This window comes from Pezoporus flaviventris, unplaced genomic scaffold (assembly GCF_033815535.1).
Source record: "Pezoporus flaviventris isolate CSIRO_AGI_PZ_B2104156 unplaced genomic scaffold, CSIRO_AGI_Pfla_v1 ptg000031l, whole genome shotgun sequence".
NCBI lineage: Eukaryota > Metazoa > Chordata > Aves > Psittaciformes > Psittacidae > Pezoporus > Pezoporus flaviventris.
The window spans coordinates 12363692-12380129 of record NW_026892579.1 but is presented as its reverse complement, the minus strand read 5'-3'; the positions used below and the strand labels follow the sequence as shown (position 1 = coordinate 12380129).

At 34.1% G+C, this 16438-nt stretch overlaps 1 protein-coding gene across 3 annotated transcripts in view; it reads right to left on the bottom strand.

The window, feature by feature from the left end:
• Positions 1-16438, bottom strand: part of ASCC3 (activating signal cointegrator 1 complex subunit 3) — a 270580-nt gene that overhangs the window by 57885 nt on the left and 196257 nt on the right. For all 3 annotated transcript variants that reach the window (XM_061460216.1, XM_061460218.1, XM_061460217.1), the window contains 7 exons: positions 15913-15998; positions 14253-14419; positions 13969-14114; positions 13739-13859; positions 11587-11729; positions 1781-1918; positions 1559-1679 (listed from right to left, as the gene is read on the bottom strand). In XM_061460216.1, coding sequence (XP_061316200.1) covers positions 1559-1679; positions 1781-1918; positions 11587-11729; positions 13739-13859; positions 13969-14114; positions 14253-14419; positions 15913-15998 — 922 coding nt within the window. The remainder of the gene's footprint in view (positions 1-1558; positions 1680-1780; positions 1919-11586; positions 11730-13738; positions 13860-13968; positions 14115-14252; positions 14420-15912; positions 15999-16438) is intronic.

Sequence of the window (16438 nt, the reverse complement as noted above, 5' to 3'; positions counted from 1 at the left end):
TTAAAAATAAAAATGCTTTAAGCAAACCGCACCATATGTTTCTTCATAAAGTAAGGAATCTGCATTTTCTGTTGCAATGCAGACAACAAAATCTAAATGCTTCCATCACAGATGGTGGTATTCCTCCCCCCCTCCCCCCAGAGCCTTATTGAAAATTCAAGAATTGAACAATCCCTGATGTCCAAGTCACCTGAATTCAAATTGCAATAAAAAGTGAAAGCATAAGCATTCCATAAAGCCTTTGTGAGTATTTGTACACAGATTTCTAAAAGAGCACAGTAAGTTTTAAATGCTTATTGAGTTTCTGGTTTATTTTATTATTTTCTCTATTACTGATCTGTGACAGTCCCACAGATTTAAAATAAAATTTAAAACTTCAGTTGATTTCTTTCCTCATCGCTTTTCCCCACTCAGTAATAAAGTCAGTTGCCACTATTCTTCCAGTCAGGATGTATGAGATACTACTCTGTAGAGACTCTTTGTACTAAGTTTACATCAGCCAAAGTCTGTCACAAAATGCTAGTTTGCAGGGCTAAGTTCTCAAGTCATACCAGAATCTTTGAACAAGCGAGTTGGTCTGGAAACTGATCCTAAGTTTCCTGCAGAGCACTAACCACTAAATTAAGCTCTATGATGGGAGAAGTAACCCTCAGAGTATTTTCAGTTTGAGGCTTTTTTGTTTAGTAAGCTTCTTTGCTGAAAAGAGCGTGCATGGTAAAAAAGATGCAAACCTTTTATTTACACCACAAGTAACATTTAGATTGTCTTCAGGTATACACCTCTTTATCATAGCATAGGATTATTGAATAACAAACTTTCTCTTGCGAAAAGAGAAAGGGAAAGAGGAAACCTGGAATAAATTTAGCTTGTCTTCATTCTCCAAGCATAGTAAAACCCAGACAAATATCCTCCCTGTCTGAACTCTGAAAGTTCTTCCATGGTTCACTTTCTTAAGCTTGTTGAAAACACTGCAGAACAGTTTATGAAAAGTAGAGTTTACTGAAACCAGAAAGTCTGTATCAAACTAGATGTTCAAATATTTAATTTAGCTATTTCTGAAGTATCACTTACTTGAAGTATCACTTAAATCACTGAAGATTCTAGACTAGTTATGTTTTTTTGCTTATTGTCAAATGACTGTATAAATTTTATGTTCTCCTACATGCATAATTCAAGTGTTTCATTTCAAACCACGGCTTAGTTTACTGTTAGAAATCCATGTATATTTAAAAAAGGTTTCAAAAATAAAACGCATGAAAATGTATTTTTATACAATTAACTAGGTAGCTAAATATGACTTTATATTGTCTCCTCAATTGTTTAATGTCTATTTTGGATGATACACATTAAAGGAATTAAAGGAAACATTTTCATTATTACATAAAATCTTAAGAGTTCTCTTACAACTTGCATTAAACAAACAAACCCTTTCTTCAGCAATCCTAGTCTCTACGCAAATTAGGTATTTTCAGTGATCAGTTACTAATTAATTCAGATCATTTGCATATGCTTGAAATACATTTCAGCATATGAGCATGTCCATTATTTATGTGAGTACCTGTAATGGGATAATCCACATAACGCCTTGTTTTTCCATCATAGTACTCTGTTCCTTTAACAATTACTAAATGAGCTGGAAAATTTACACCCCAAGCTAATGTGCTTGTGGCAATAAGAACCTAAAACAGAAAGAAAGATTAATGAGGTATATGTAACAAAAAGCCAACTTTTAAAATTCCATGTAAAACTCATTACGGCAGGATTCAGAGAACAAATGTACCTGGATTTTGCAGTTCACAAACAATTCTTCCACAGTTTTCCTGTCTCTTTCATGCAGACCTGCATGGTGCATACCTATTCCAAAAGCAAGTGTCAGCTTCAGATTTGAATCTCTAACTGTTGCTATAATGTCATTCATCTGTAACAGAAAGAACAGTTGCATGTTTTAAAACAGATCACTCACAAATTTTAAATTTTTAAGTCTTTTTGTTTGTTTTTTTTTTTTTAATAGAAAGAATAATTTGCTTAACACTGTTTATAACAAACAGGAAAGCACAGTCTTCAGTCTCTGAACAGTCTCAGTTTAGTCTAAAAAAATCAATCAAATACTATATTAAAGATGGGAAGAATACAAAATTCACATAACTTTATTGACACAGTAAGTAGCACCGATAAGGAAATGAAAATGCTGAAAATATCTTGACAGGTCTGGCAACTGCTGTACATTCTGTTATGTGTTTGTTTAATGCAATCCCTAGTATCAAAGGGGTTAGAACTATAAAAACATAGCAAAGCCCCACAACCAGTAACATACAGTCATGAAAAATAAATTTGTCTCTCTCCAATGCCTGTGAAAAGAGAGACACAGTTCTTCAGTTTGATAATTCTGCAATTATTCATCAAAAAACTTTCCTGGGTACATGCTGAAATGCAAATTAATTTGATTTTTTTTGCATGTGAATTTGTAATTTATGGACTCAAACCCTGTAGTGAAACCCAAAACACAGTAAGTGTCTTCACTTAAAACTTTTAGAAATCCAGACAGATAGCTATTTTTTATTACTTTTTTCAAATCTCATACTAATGAGTAAGTGGAATCACCTGAACTGCTATCATTTCAACCATATTTCTTGCCTATGTTTTCAAGTAGTAAATTCCATAATAAGTTCATTTAGTTCTGTAGATGACCTGTGTGAAAAGCCTGTCCTTAATAACAAGCAAGAGCTTTATAACTTCTGTCTTGTTTAGTGACCTTACCCATCAGTTTTCCTTCTGATATTTTATTGCTAAGGCCATTCATTATTTTATGTGATTTTAATATAATTATAGCCAGGAACTTTCAAACCTCATCTCATATAAGTGGTTTCCTGGTGCCACCAGCAGTGGCATGTTGATATTGCATTCTTCTGGACAGCATCATTCACGATTAACCTAGGAGGTATAGCCAAGGCTGGAGAAAAAATAGTAGTGCAGAGCTAATTACTCAGGGTAACTGAAGAATTTGGACTGAATATTCAGTTTCAGACAGAGTATCTCAAAGATACAGATACATGACATGACTACAGTGATATCTTCATGTTCACTTAGGACTCTGAGGCGTGTGGTACTTCTGATGTTCAAAACTGTAACATTCTCTAAATGTCTCCTGGGTTTTATAACTCCCAGACCTTAATGTTAATAAATTATTCACATATCTAAACCCAAGTAACACACATCACTACTATTACTAAAATAATCCTTAAAAGGCACAAAAAAGAGCAGATAATAGTCCATACCCAAGACTAAAAAACCACAAACAATACAGATTTTGTAAATCAATCAGTTTTGTCAGGAAGAGGAAATTACAAAACATGTAAAAAAAAAATCAAATCTATTTTTTTGAACTAGTGTGGATACTGATGGAAGTAACAGAGAACCCAATTAAAAAAAAAAAATATTCAAATTTTGGCTAGGTCCAATCTATTTGATCTGTCGCTGGGAACTCCTAGACTTCATCTTCCTTCACCATGCAGTGGCCTGGACGTTCCTGAGAGTTTCCTATGTTATAAGACATGGAAGGCTTGTTGTATAAACTGAGCTGAAAATGATGTTCACAGAAAGAAAGAGTGAAAGGGACTATAAAGCACTGAAAGGAAAGAAAGCAGAAAGAAAAAAGCAAGGAATTGAGACGTGAAGAGGGGATAAGTCTATGAAAGGAAAACAAGAAGAGGGGTAGATAAGCAGAAGAGAGTAAAGAACTGAATGAAAGCAGGATATGTTAAAGGATAAAGTTTATCTATCTAGATACAATCAGAAAACCTTTGATTTCTCTAGTCAACATGTAGACACGTGACTGCAGTGTAGATGATATGAATTATGGCCCATCTTAAAGATTTTTTCTCTTATGACTAAAAAATAGCACAGGCTTCTTATCCTTAGATGGGCACTTTGGGAAATAATAGTCTATGTATACACTTGGCAGGGAATTAAGATGAAAAAGTAGAAAAAAACAGTGATAAATATCAGAAAAATAAATGAAAAAATGCATTTACATTTTTCTCAATTTCTGCATTCAAAAAATGACAAGAAATATGATATTGCTGAATTATGTTTTCTCCTCCCCACCAAGAATCATCACTTTATGATAGTTACGTCTCTAGTATAAGGGAGCAAACCAGTTCCAATGACATTTATTTCATTATTACATAAGTGGAATTTGATATTGGGAAAATAATGAATCTAAACTCCGTTTTCCACTAGAAGAGTACAGGGATCAAATCAGCTGATCTGGATTAGTCTATAGCGATTAGATTGCTCCTTCAGCACATGCAATTTTACAGTGTCAGTTATTTTCAGTACAGTTAGTTATTTTCAGTACAGAGCTAAATTTTTTTGCCATGGATTTGCCAGCAGAAAACATCCTAAATTCACACTACTGGGAATTTATTCCAAGATGTTCTTCTTGCTTTTACAATCAGTGGTGGTTACTTTTTTTTTTCCCCTCTGACTTGTATTACAGCGGTGGCCTGTGGTGCTGTTAGTCACACCTGCAAATCAGTGTAATTTACCACAAGAAAACTAAAGAACCCTTAGCAGGAGAGCTGGCGCATGTACTTCTATCCTGTCATTTTAGCAGCAGGGAATCCTAGTCATTTTTAGCTGACCCCTTACTTTCACATAAATCAACGTAATAAACATAACTATTTTACCCATAGGCACAACCCAAGGCTTAAAATTATCATGACAATTTATTTAAAAATATAACTCTCTTATGTCAGTGTAGTGTAAGAATATTATCACTTTCTATTAAGAAATAATGGCACAATTAATAGGTTCATTAGCCAGAAACAGACACACATTGTGGCTATAAAACAAACCTGACATTCCTGCATTGGTATAACTTCATTGCTATTTATCTTTCTGAAAGTAACTAATGTTGGGTAAAGACATAAGGGTAAAGAAAATATATTTTATCATCTTAAAACCAGAAATTATGTTATATTAAAAATAATATCAGGAAATATACACAGTACTGACATAAAAGACCCATAAAACACTGAAGCAGGAAGCTTAATGTAAGGAAGGATTTTTTCCTGCACTCTAAGGCAGGCAGGATTGGCCCCATGCAGAAAAAGTTTTGCTATCTATCCTTCACAGATTTTTTTGAGGAACACACAAAATATCTCTTGCGCTTTCCTAACAGCAGGTTGATTAGGAATTCACCTTTTAATAAACCACTTTCTAAGACCAATTTGGGACGCTAGTAGCAGTGCAAAATACCATAAAAAATAAAGTTTATTTCTAGCTTTTCTATTCTGATCTTTGAACAAGCTAGATTTTTCTCAAACCAGTAAGTAGTCATTTTCTTTGTTCCTGCACATATGTAAACTGTTGAACCTTTTACTTTAAGCTAATAGAACTTTTTTATATTTTAAATTTATTATACTTAAAAAGCTTTTGTAGAAAGATAGGATTCCATTTAAGTAGATACATTACCCTGTGCCTGAAATACATTCCAGCCAGAATATAATTCAGCAAGTTGATGACAATGCTGGCTCCAAAAGAAAGGAGGAGACCAGATTGGACAAGAATGAGCTAACAGATTGTGCAGCCCAATTCTGTCCCTTTGAGTGTGATATATTGTTTCAAGATGCTAAAACCCCATACTTTCTCAAAGCATATCTGTTGTGCTGGTTTTCCCATTTTCACAGAATCCTCATTATTAGTACTCTCTACTCTTTTCAAAGCACGTCAGACTCAGACCATATGCCACTGAATAATGCTTATCAATTGACTAAAATGCCCAATAGAAGAAAGATGTGCCAAACAAAAGAATCATGAAAATTATGAAGTCTTTTACAAAAATAATTATATATTTCACATCTGGTACAGATGTTAAATGAAATAAAAACAACTCCTTGTTATAACTAAATGTTAATTTTTTTATGACACACTTTTGTGTTGTAAAACCAACATCTTGTAGAAGGAAGTTGAACTTCTATAATGAGTGAAACACTTAGAAATCATTCTTGGGTATCCTCCCGACTATTAAAGGCAGACCCCCCCGCCCCCCCTTCATTTTTGATGAAGAGTTGACTTATACTCCAGAACTCTCCCCCCCGAAAAAGATGCCTAAACCACCTCAAATAAGATTATTCATGAAATGTCTTATTGTTTAAACAGTTGATATATATTATTAAAACATATACATTGTAAAAATCTTATCTAAAAGACAGCAATATACCTATTCATGACACAGACCAGATTCTTCTATTCCTGTTTTATAGCACAGCATTACCTCAGAATATTAACATGGAGAAAAAAGGTTATTTTATTTAAAGGTTAGAGCAGGAAAAATAATCCTTTGCCTTTCCAGCAAGTCTTAGGAGTTTTTTGGGTGCTGTTTTTTTAATTTTTTTTTTAGCAATGCAAACCAGAACTATATGGTAAAATTTAATTCACTTTCATACATATGTCTTTGCATATTTCCACACAGCATATGAACACATACACAAATCCATAATTAGCGCACACATGTTTATGTAATCACATCTCTAAAATCTTAAAATCAGTACTGGCCTGATTAATTTTTTTGGAGTCAATGAGTGCCTTTCATTCAAGTGCCCTTGAACTCAGTGGATGCTGGCTATTGCTTGGTATGGATGCTATTGAATATTACAGTAGGTATGTTTGCGCTGAAGGATTTTAGTTATTTCTAGAGGTTTCCTAAAGAACAGTTTTAACAAGATGCAGATGGTAAAATAATGCACAAAGCAGAATGCAAAAATCATTGTGGTTAAAGTTAAAACTGTGTACATGGATACATTTCTTCTCCATCTTTGCACCGTAAATATAAAAAAAAAAAAAATCCATATATCTGGCCAGGAAATAAATTTCTTAAAAAACCCAACCCCAAATAAGAAAACACCCTGCTTGTTTGCTGGTGAGAATGGCATTCTAACTTCAAACAATAAACAATAAATACTACTTTGTACTTTTGTTTTAGGTTAAAAAAAACATTAGAGAAAAACAAATAAACTGAAAACTCGATTCTAATTAATTATGTTGTAAAAAGATTGCAACATCTGCTGCCACTACAGATGTAGATGCAATTTTTGAAAGAGGAGAACTTGTTACTCTTCAGTCAGCTCCTAATGTAGAACAGCCTGACTGATCTTATCCAAGCTTACCATTACAGACTGGTGGCACTGTCTGTTTCCAAAAGGATAATCTGAGCTGTTGTCCCTTTTAACAAGTAATGGGTCACAAGTTTCAATGTGACAGTCCTGGCTGACAGCTCCAAGTTAGAATTTTGGCCAGAATGTGTATATTTAAAAATCATCTCATTATTGTACAAACAAGCAGGGTGAGCATAAAATTTGCTTTTTCATTGGCACATGGGCATCAATGAACAACAAAAAGAAATTAAGAATTACTCAATCTATAGGTGCACTCTTTCAGAGGTAATTGCCTATTCACAGTTCTGTCATGATGCACCTGTGCTTTGTAGCGAGGATGATCTTTACAAGTGATGTCAACTGAAGAGGTCTTGCAACAAGTGCAAATGGCAAGGAGGGCAGCTTCAGCTGCTTCTTCACTCTTTGGCAAAAAATAAACTCTATGTTGGGACTGCAAATCCTAAGAGGGATAGAGAGCTAATTTTGGAATGTGTATGGACAATGCACCTTATAGAAAAAGAAAAAAAAACAAAACACCTGTAAGGCCTAGGGTAAGTATTTTTTTTGGCAAACTGTGGCAGTCCTGCTTAAATCCTGAAGAATGTCTGCATGTGCTGTGATGCACAGCAGTTGGCAAATGTGGGGATGAGCTTTGAAGAATCAGCTACAAATCTCACTAAGTAGGGTATTTCAACATCATTGGAGGCTTTCTTGCTCAGAGTAAACTAGACATAAGGTATCTGAGTGGACAGAATTTCTTAACAAAAAGCATGCACATAGCCTGAAACTTTGTTGGATAGAATCTATTAAACAGATCTAACTATTGTTGTGTAACAACGTATCTAGTAGAACTGGAAAACTTACTTGTACTAGAAACATCAATTTTCATCAACAGTTCAGTCTTACGAAGACTAACAGCTGTCTCAACTTTCCGAATACCTTTCAACTTTCTGAATGTAGGAACATGGGTATGAACAGGAAACTTACATCAGACATGAAATTCAAGGAAAGCATTCAGGAAGAACCGTCTCCAAAACTGAATAGAGCTGCCTGTAACATCTACTGAAAAGTAGATGGATGTAGAAAAAATTCCTTCTCGACTATAATTCAGCTGCACCTGTTAGGCTGCTGGCTGCTTTTTGATGGAAAGAATGTCTTGTATGGCTCCTCCATGATCCTGATATGCTGTTGTCTACTTTGGTGGCAGCAGTTGAAGGTTTGTTTCTGTACATCATTTATTCATACAAATCTGTACTCTAGAAGCTTCATACAAGCTCATGTGCTTTGCAATATAACTGATAGAAATATTGTCTAAGTTTGATACTTGAAGCTGGGTGTCAGAGATGGGGGTGGATTTGACTGCTACTGTGAAGTGAAACAGTCTGGAGTTGCTGAAAAGAGAGTGCACCCTTCACATGCTGCAAATGAGAGTCTTGTTTGGCACTATCACTATAGGGAGCACCTCTACAGAGAAGATGAGGGAAGCTAAGATGATAGCATAGCTGATAAACAGGTAGCAAAGATCCAGTACTGGGCTCTCCCCCACTTCTATCTCTCCCCCTCAGAGCCTGATTCACTCTGTTACCATCAAAGAAAAGCTGCCATGCAGGGTAAGAGTAAAATTACCTTTCATGGCTGTTAAGAATCTGTGTCTACCTCAATTATCAGTCTTCTAGATGTTATTATGAATGGCATTGTTTATGGCATTTTAAGAAGTTGCAGTATGTATATATTATGCAGTATACCCACTGGGAAGCTAACTTAAACATAGACTGTCATGTAGCAAAATCAAGTACACCATAAAAGAAAACTAACCAATGAGTTCTTAAAGGACTCTTACGTCAGCCAAAATTAATATTATACAAACAAGGTTGAATGAAGAGAAATTCCAAGGCCTGTTGTAAAGCTTGTAAACTTTGTATACACCCGCCTATGGAAAATCTCCTGTATCTCAACATACTTCATAATTAACAACTGCAAACATTTTGAGAATGAAATAATCTATCTGTAAGTTCCCCTAAAGGAACATGGGTTGACAAAAAACAAAGGCACAAAACTGACAGGCAACAGAAACTGTTGCTTAAAGGCAAGAAAAAAATATTTCTTCTAAATATTTTTATTCCATATGGAATTGAGAAACACGAAATATTTGGGCAAGTACTCAAGACAGGCAATACCTCCCAAAAAGTGGGGAATACCTCCTATAAAGTAAATATTCACTAGCTCTACTTTTAATACTCAAAAATGCCATAGCTGTATGGAGGAATTTTGTCTATTTCACCTAGTCCAAGCCTGACTTTAATATAACTTGAAGTTAGAATTAAAAAAAACCCAACTGAAAAACCAAACCAACCCACCAATTATGGATAAAGAATTAAGCAGTACATATGCTGGGTATGTAGCACTACTGAGCTTTGTTCTTTGCTTCAATGTCAAATGAAACTCAGGCTAATCACGCTCATTTAAAACACAAAACTACAAACTGCTCCCATAATTACCTAAAGAAATATCCACTTGAAATGCTTCAAACAGAATTGTGTTCTGCATAATAGTGGTAAGATATAACAACTTAGGAATTAATCCTCAGTCTTTTACGTAATCAGAACTGAGTAACTTGGTAGGTGTCTTGTGCTCCAAATATTCAGCTTATTAATTCAGATACAAATAATATGCAAATGTTATGAAACTAATAAATGCAAAGTCTGCTTGTCCTTGTTGGCTCCTCTTTCAAATCCTTCAGAGTTTTATTCTGAAAAATATGAAATTCAAAGACTCCTAATAGAAAACCCTTTTCCAGCAAGCAAAGAAGCTTCAGTTACAGTTCTTTTGAGGATGCTAGTGGCTTACAGGACATAAGGAAGCTACTCATATTAATGCAAGTCATTCAGGGGAAGCTGCATGTCACATATTCTAATTGTAGGTGAGATCACTACAGTAACCTAGCATAAGGTACTAGAGTACTCTACTAAGCAGCAATCATTTTGATATGAAATGTTCCTGTTATGCTCAAGAAAGCATTAAACAGAGGTTATAATGTTAGAAAATCAGATTCAAATTGAGACATGCTTTAGTAGTAGCAGTTTAGCAGCCAAGACATCCATTTTCGTTTTTATAATCCATCCAAAAGAGGAAGGATACAGATGTTATGCTTTATGTCTGAAAAAAAAAGATAATCACACTTTATTTTTTTGTAAAGAACAAACAAAACCTAATAACCTCATCTAGAAAACTATACTTTTTGGCATACAATTTTTGGTACACAAGTGAATAATTACTCATACAACTGCTGATATATTAATGTTCATACAATATTAATTCTGGATCTTGTATTTATGAATCCTGCATTTTGAGGTCTTTTGGCCCAGTATTATCACAGAAATTCCTATGAAAAGGGTCTGCAACCATTAAAAAATCTAACTTCCAAAACCTGGGATATCTGAGTATCAACCAAAGAAACTGTTTTGAAGCACAAATATACTATAATCAGGACCATTAGTTGAGAAGGAAATAAATAATTCATTATTCAGAGCAGGTGCTGAACCAAGTGCAGTAAATAAAATCAGGTATACATTTTGAAGAATGAAGATGAAACAATATTAAATGGTTATTTCTTATTTGACCATCATTCATATTTTGCAATAACTGAAAGGATTTTTTTTGAGAAACAGTACAAGAAAATGTAATTAAAGATTGTATTGTCTGAGAAAGAATAAAAAAATTAAACGTTTACTCCAGTATTGCTTAACATCTGAATATTTGACAGTAATTTTTATGTTCTTAAAACAAATGCATAAGCAGAAGCTTTTTTTTTAACATTGATTTATTTCATTGATATGCAAAGCTGAACCATTCCTAAACAGTTGGTTTTGCAATATATATTTCCATATATATATGTATGAATATAGATGGACAGAAGCATTATATACATATGTACATATATACACACAGATATATATGCATATACATGACCTTCTAGACATACAGTTATCTTATGAGAAGGATGATTTTGTTCCTAAAACACTGAAAGAGATTTGGTTTAAATTCAAGCTCAACATCTCTATGTCACGCATTCCCAGCTGTAAACTTTGGAGAACACTAGTCCTCTTTCTTTTATTCTTTGTCTTATCTTTGTATCAAAGACTTTTACCATGTGATATATGTTGTCTGGGACAAGGGAACTAGCATTAATAATAGATATGCAGGAAAAACAAAGATAAAAGAGTTTGTGTTCTAAAGTTCAGCCTTTGCAAAGATGTTTATATGGCCTTAATGCTGATGCTAGTCTTAATACATATTGAAATTTAGCTTAATCATAGCTGTTTCAAGATCTATGCTCACATGACTCTTTTGTCTTAGATGCATTTTCTTTTCAAACAAATAGCAATAAAATAGAAACAAACCACAAATAATGCAGGTAAAATGATTGTACCTCTCTTTCATCCATCTTCAGCCACTGTTTGGGATCATCCTCAGTGGCTAGGAAAGCTATCAGATCTAAAGCAGTAAGCCTTGTCTGACGTCTGGATGATACAAAAATAAGAACAGGCTTGGCTGGAGAATGACTCCGAATCGCTGTTGAGGAAAGCAGAACTTGAGAATTAGGCCCTTTAATGACAAAAATCAGAGTTTCTCTTTGCCTAGACAGCTGATATGCCTCTGTGCAGATGATACACAGATATGTGTACTTCTCTATTCTACCAGATGGATAAGACTGAAGTGAGCACATACCATCGCTGAATCAAATCAATATATGCTTGGTGGAGTCTGAGTTAGTTTTCTGGCGACTTCAGTGATCATTGTGAGCTAATTAACAGAACCAGTTGGGGAAAAAAAAACACCAAACCACCACAAAACCTGGGCAAGCTTTCTAGACTTCAAAGCTTGTGAATTTCTTTCTCTATCTTAGCATAAGTATGTTCTGCTTTCTCCACCTGTTGGGATATGTTAGTTTAAGCTAACTGCCATCAAGGTCCAAAACCTGCTTTCTGCCGGACCCAGAGTCCAGACTGCATAAACTCATGTCTGCCTGTAAAAGATCACTTCAATCTACCAAAATCAGAAAAGGTAAAAAAGGTAGAAAGTGACTTTTCAAGAAATACTGTGAACGTGGGCACTATGGTAGAAAAGAACTTTGTTGCTCTTGTTTTCTAATTAGTCGGATATATTTAAACCAATTATGTTTCAGGACTTTTTAAAAAAACCTCAGTCCTTTTTCTTGCTCACCACATGCTTAAAAAGTTTCAGGTTGCAGTGAAATTTTTACGGCCTCAGGAATAAGCACTGCCATGAAATGCTAAAATAACCCTGACTATATCACGTCAAACAAGTGGCGAAAAAAGCCCTCAATAAATTATACATCTACAGATTTTTTAACATCTGCAAGCACTAGAAATATAAACAAGAGTTTCAAATACTCTCAGAATCTCTTATAAATCCAACTGTGTGTTTTCTTATGCAATTCTCATTCTAGCAATTAAATTTTTGCATTGTTTATTTCTGAAAACTATTTCATAGTATCCACTATCACATATTGTTCCCTGGGTATTGTGAACTACCCATGCTGGGTAGTTCATGAATACTACCCAGTATGTGCTCTTGCATATACACATACTATACAGTTGTGAAATTACTGAAACAGAATAATTTAAGTGTATTTATACCTTACAACTATATATGCCAATATATCTATATATTTTAAAAGCCCACCACCTAATGGATTTTTGTTGCTTCAGGAACAGGTGTGGTAGAACAGCCCAAGACAGATTTATTGTTCATTAGTGTTTTTGTACAATGCTCTTGTGGAGGTGTAAATAATCTGGGCTGTCAAGATTGGTCTCTAGTCCACAATCAATACTTTGCTTCTGTCATAAGGCTAATTAAAGCAGCTAAAAAGTCACCCCACAAATGTCACCTCACAATCAACAGCAGTTCACATTACAAAATTTATTTTGGAGGTTATTTTTAATTGATATAATAAATATTCCTTATGTAACCAAAGCAAAACATGTTCAAATAAAATATGAGAGCTTTTCTTAAATCTATCCTGCTTGCCAGCTTTGTTAAGAATAAAAAATTGGAAACAGAAGCATATCTGGATGCACTACAAATTTTGAATTTTATGGTTATTGCTTTGAAACTAGAATTGTAGGAGGAGGTTAGCCTGACTTGCAGCTTCTGTTCACAATTTTTTTAATGCTTACATACAGTGGTCCATATGAAAATACCTCAGCAGATTAATAATATGAATGGTTTTATTACTTTCTAAATTTCAAATATTTTTACACAAATGTTTCTTTATGGTGTCGAACACTAAGAGAAAACACATTTTCTATCCCCCCTCACTAGCACTAATTTTATTCTTCTGTTCAAAATACATTACATTCCTCCATTCTATGTTGCATTTGTAGCACACTTAATGTTTCAGACAAATAGCTTTGGGCCATTAGCAGAGCAGATTCCCCCTATACATGCCAAGAGTACATACACACATGTTGTAAATATGCTGCAAATGAACTGTGTAAAGTGCTCAGTCTTTTTTTCTTTTACAGAAAGAAGAAAAGGTCTAGGAGCTTGTTGCTTACCCTGAAATGCAGGTTTGTTCATACTAGCCATGCGAGGACAGTAATGCTGCCCAGGGAAGCCCTGAATATGCACCTCAAGAGGAACTGGGCGTACTGACGGCCGGAAGTTGAACAGACCCATCTACAAGAAAACATTTTTTTCCAAGTTTAACCTTGAACTATCTTATAAATTGCTATTTTGTTTTTCTGCAGTGCAAACACATATCCATCCCCTGAAACATTTTTCATACCTGATTAATATTTAGCCAGTCAGCAAGGTCTCTGGCATTTGCTAAAGCAGTGGATAAACCAACTACTCTTACAGGCTTCTCTGTGTGAGATGAGATGAAGTTTGTTCGAGACACAATGACTTCCAATACTGGTCCTCTCTCATCCCCTAGTAAACGAAAAGCCCATTGAAAAATGGAGAAAAAAGAAAAGGTTCATAAGTCAAAAAGGATATTCATGTCATAAGTACCAGCACACGTCTTCAAATTTAGAAACAATTCTCATTAAAACAAGAAAACATGCTCACCTAACAGATGGATCTCATCTATGATAAGAATGGAAACTTTCTGAACATAGCTTCTGTTCTGCCAGCTTCTGCTAACACCATCCCACTTTTCTGGGGTAGTAACAATCAGGTCAGCTTGGGCGATAGCTCTCATATCAGGAGTCACATCTCCTGTCAACTCTACAACCCTGTAATCAAGAAAGATGGTGGCCTGCTTTACAAAGCTTTAGAATATCTTAACGTTCAAATATTAACTCCTAAACAAAAACTCTTGAAAGAGAGAAGAAATAACATTAAACAAAGTAATTTCGTTTCTGGTCAAATACTCCTAGAAGAATTTTCAGAATTGTTTTAAGTAAATAAACCTGTTTATCCTAACAAATACTATACAAGTACCAAATAGAAAAGGGCGAATATGATTCCCAAACTTCCTATGGTTAATTTTTCAAAATCAAGATAAGAATATTAGGATGATAATAATTGGAATCATAACATCCGGCCATCCTAGCTAGGATGAAACCTTACTATAAAGATACCTGCTGTCTGCATAGATCTCTGGTTTGAATAATGAGGCTAGAATGCTAGAAAGCAGTGTATCTGCATTTATTGGTGAAGTTCCATTAAAACTGGAGTAGGAATTATCCTAAGGTGATTTTTGGGGGAAGATTAGCAGAGTTTTTCCAGTTGTTTGCCTTATTAACCTTTCAATTTCTACTGACAGCATTTAAGATGATCCATCATTTTAGACAGAATGTAATGGATTTTTGACATTTCTATGATGCATTCTACATCCAGTTAAACATTTACCAAAAATTCCTCAAAGTAATGTATATCTTCTCTTCAAATTTTGAGTCACAAGTAATAAATTTCAAAAAGGAAATATTATCTGAAAAGATTTTAAAATCATGAGGCAAATAATTTATCCTCACAGGCCACTAAAATAGAAAAAAAAATCACAAATTAATAGGTCACTGATATAATAATGGCAGGAATCTCACTGGTAATTTCATGTATACAGAGTAGCACTTCTAGTGAAACCTGAGGTGTGCTTTGAGCTTTAGCTTGGCAAAAAGCTATATATAGGAAAGGAAAAGTCCCTAAATAATGCATCTTATGGATATAATTTTTAACTCAAGAAAGTCTAATTTTGGAAATCACCAACATGACTGATACACCTTATATGTCATAAAGTAATGGCTGACTTCCAATACTTGAGATCAGCAAGAAATTGATGTTACAAAGGAATAAAACTCTATCTTAATTTATACATGAAGAAACATATAGGAATATTAGTTCATGCAAGTCCTTTGAGTTCCTTTTAGCTGTTTTTTCTAAAAAAAAAAAAAAAAGCTTATTTTGGATTGCAATTTCAATTTCCAAGGATACTGGAAAGAGAAATCTGAGCTTCATATTCGTTATATGTGCAAGTAATGAGAATAAAAATAGCTGGGTATTAAAGCATATCCATTTTTAAGTTTTGATTTTGCTATCACTACAGTGACTACTGATAGCATTAGCATATTTTTAAAGTACTAGAAATTTGAAGGATAGTATACAATCAGAACCTATTTTGAAATATTCAAGAGTATTCTGTAGATTTATTTATATTCTGTAGATTATTTATACTTGATGGGCTATTCTTTTGCTTCTCATTTCTCTGATTAGGCAAGGAGAAACATACTTTTTACCAAGTTTTTCTTCAATCCTAACTTTCCAGTCCTCAATTCTTTCACGAACGAGTGCTTTTAAGGGTGCAATATACACTGCCTGCAAAAGAAATCACAAAACCAGAAGTTAAACAATAAAGTACTCACAAGGAAAAATATTTAATACTTGTGAGATTTGAACATACTCATTCTCATACTCATTAAAATGATAAAGGTTTGAGTTCCTTAAATCACCTACAATAGGATTCTGTTTACAACAGGCTTAATACTTGAAAATAATGCTTTGTTTCCTGTGCTATTAACAAACAAATAAGAAAGAGAAAGAATAGTTTCTCAAAATGGAAGTATTTATCACAGCATTTAATATCACAACCTGCTTATATAAATAATGCAATTTTTGACATGACTATAAAATCTGCAAGCTAACATTCTAGAACAGAAATAATCAGAATTTCCAGCAAGCCATATCTTACCTGGTTTCTAGTTACGTCATTAAATTACTAAAACATTACCAATTAAATTAAAAAGTAGATTATTTAA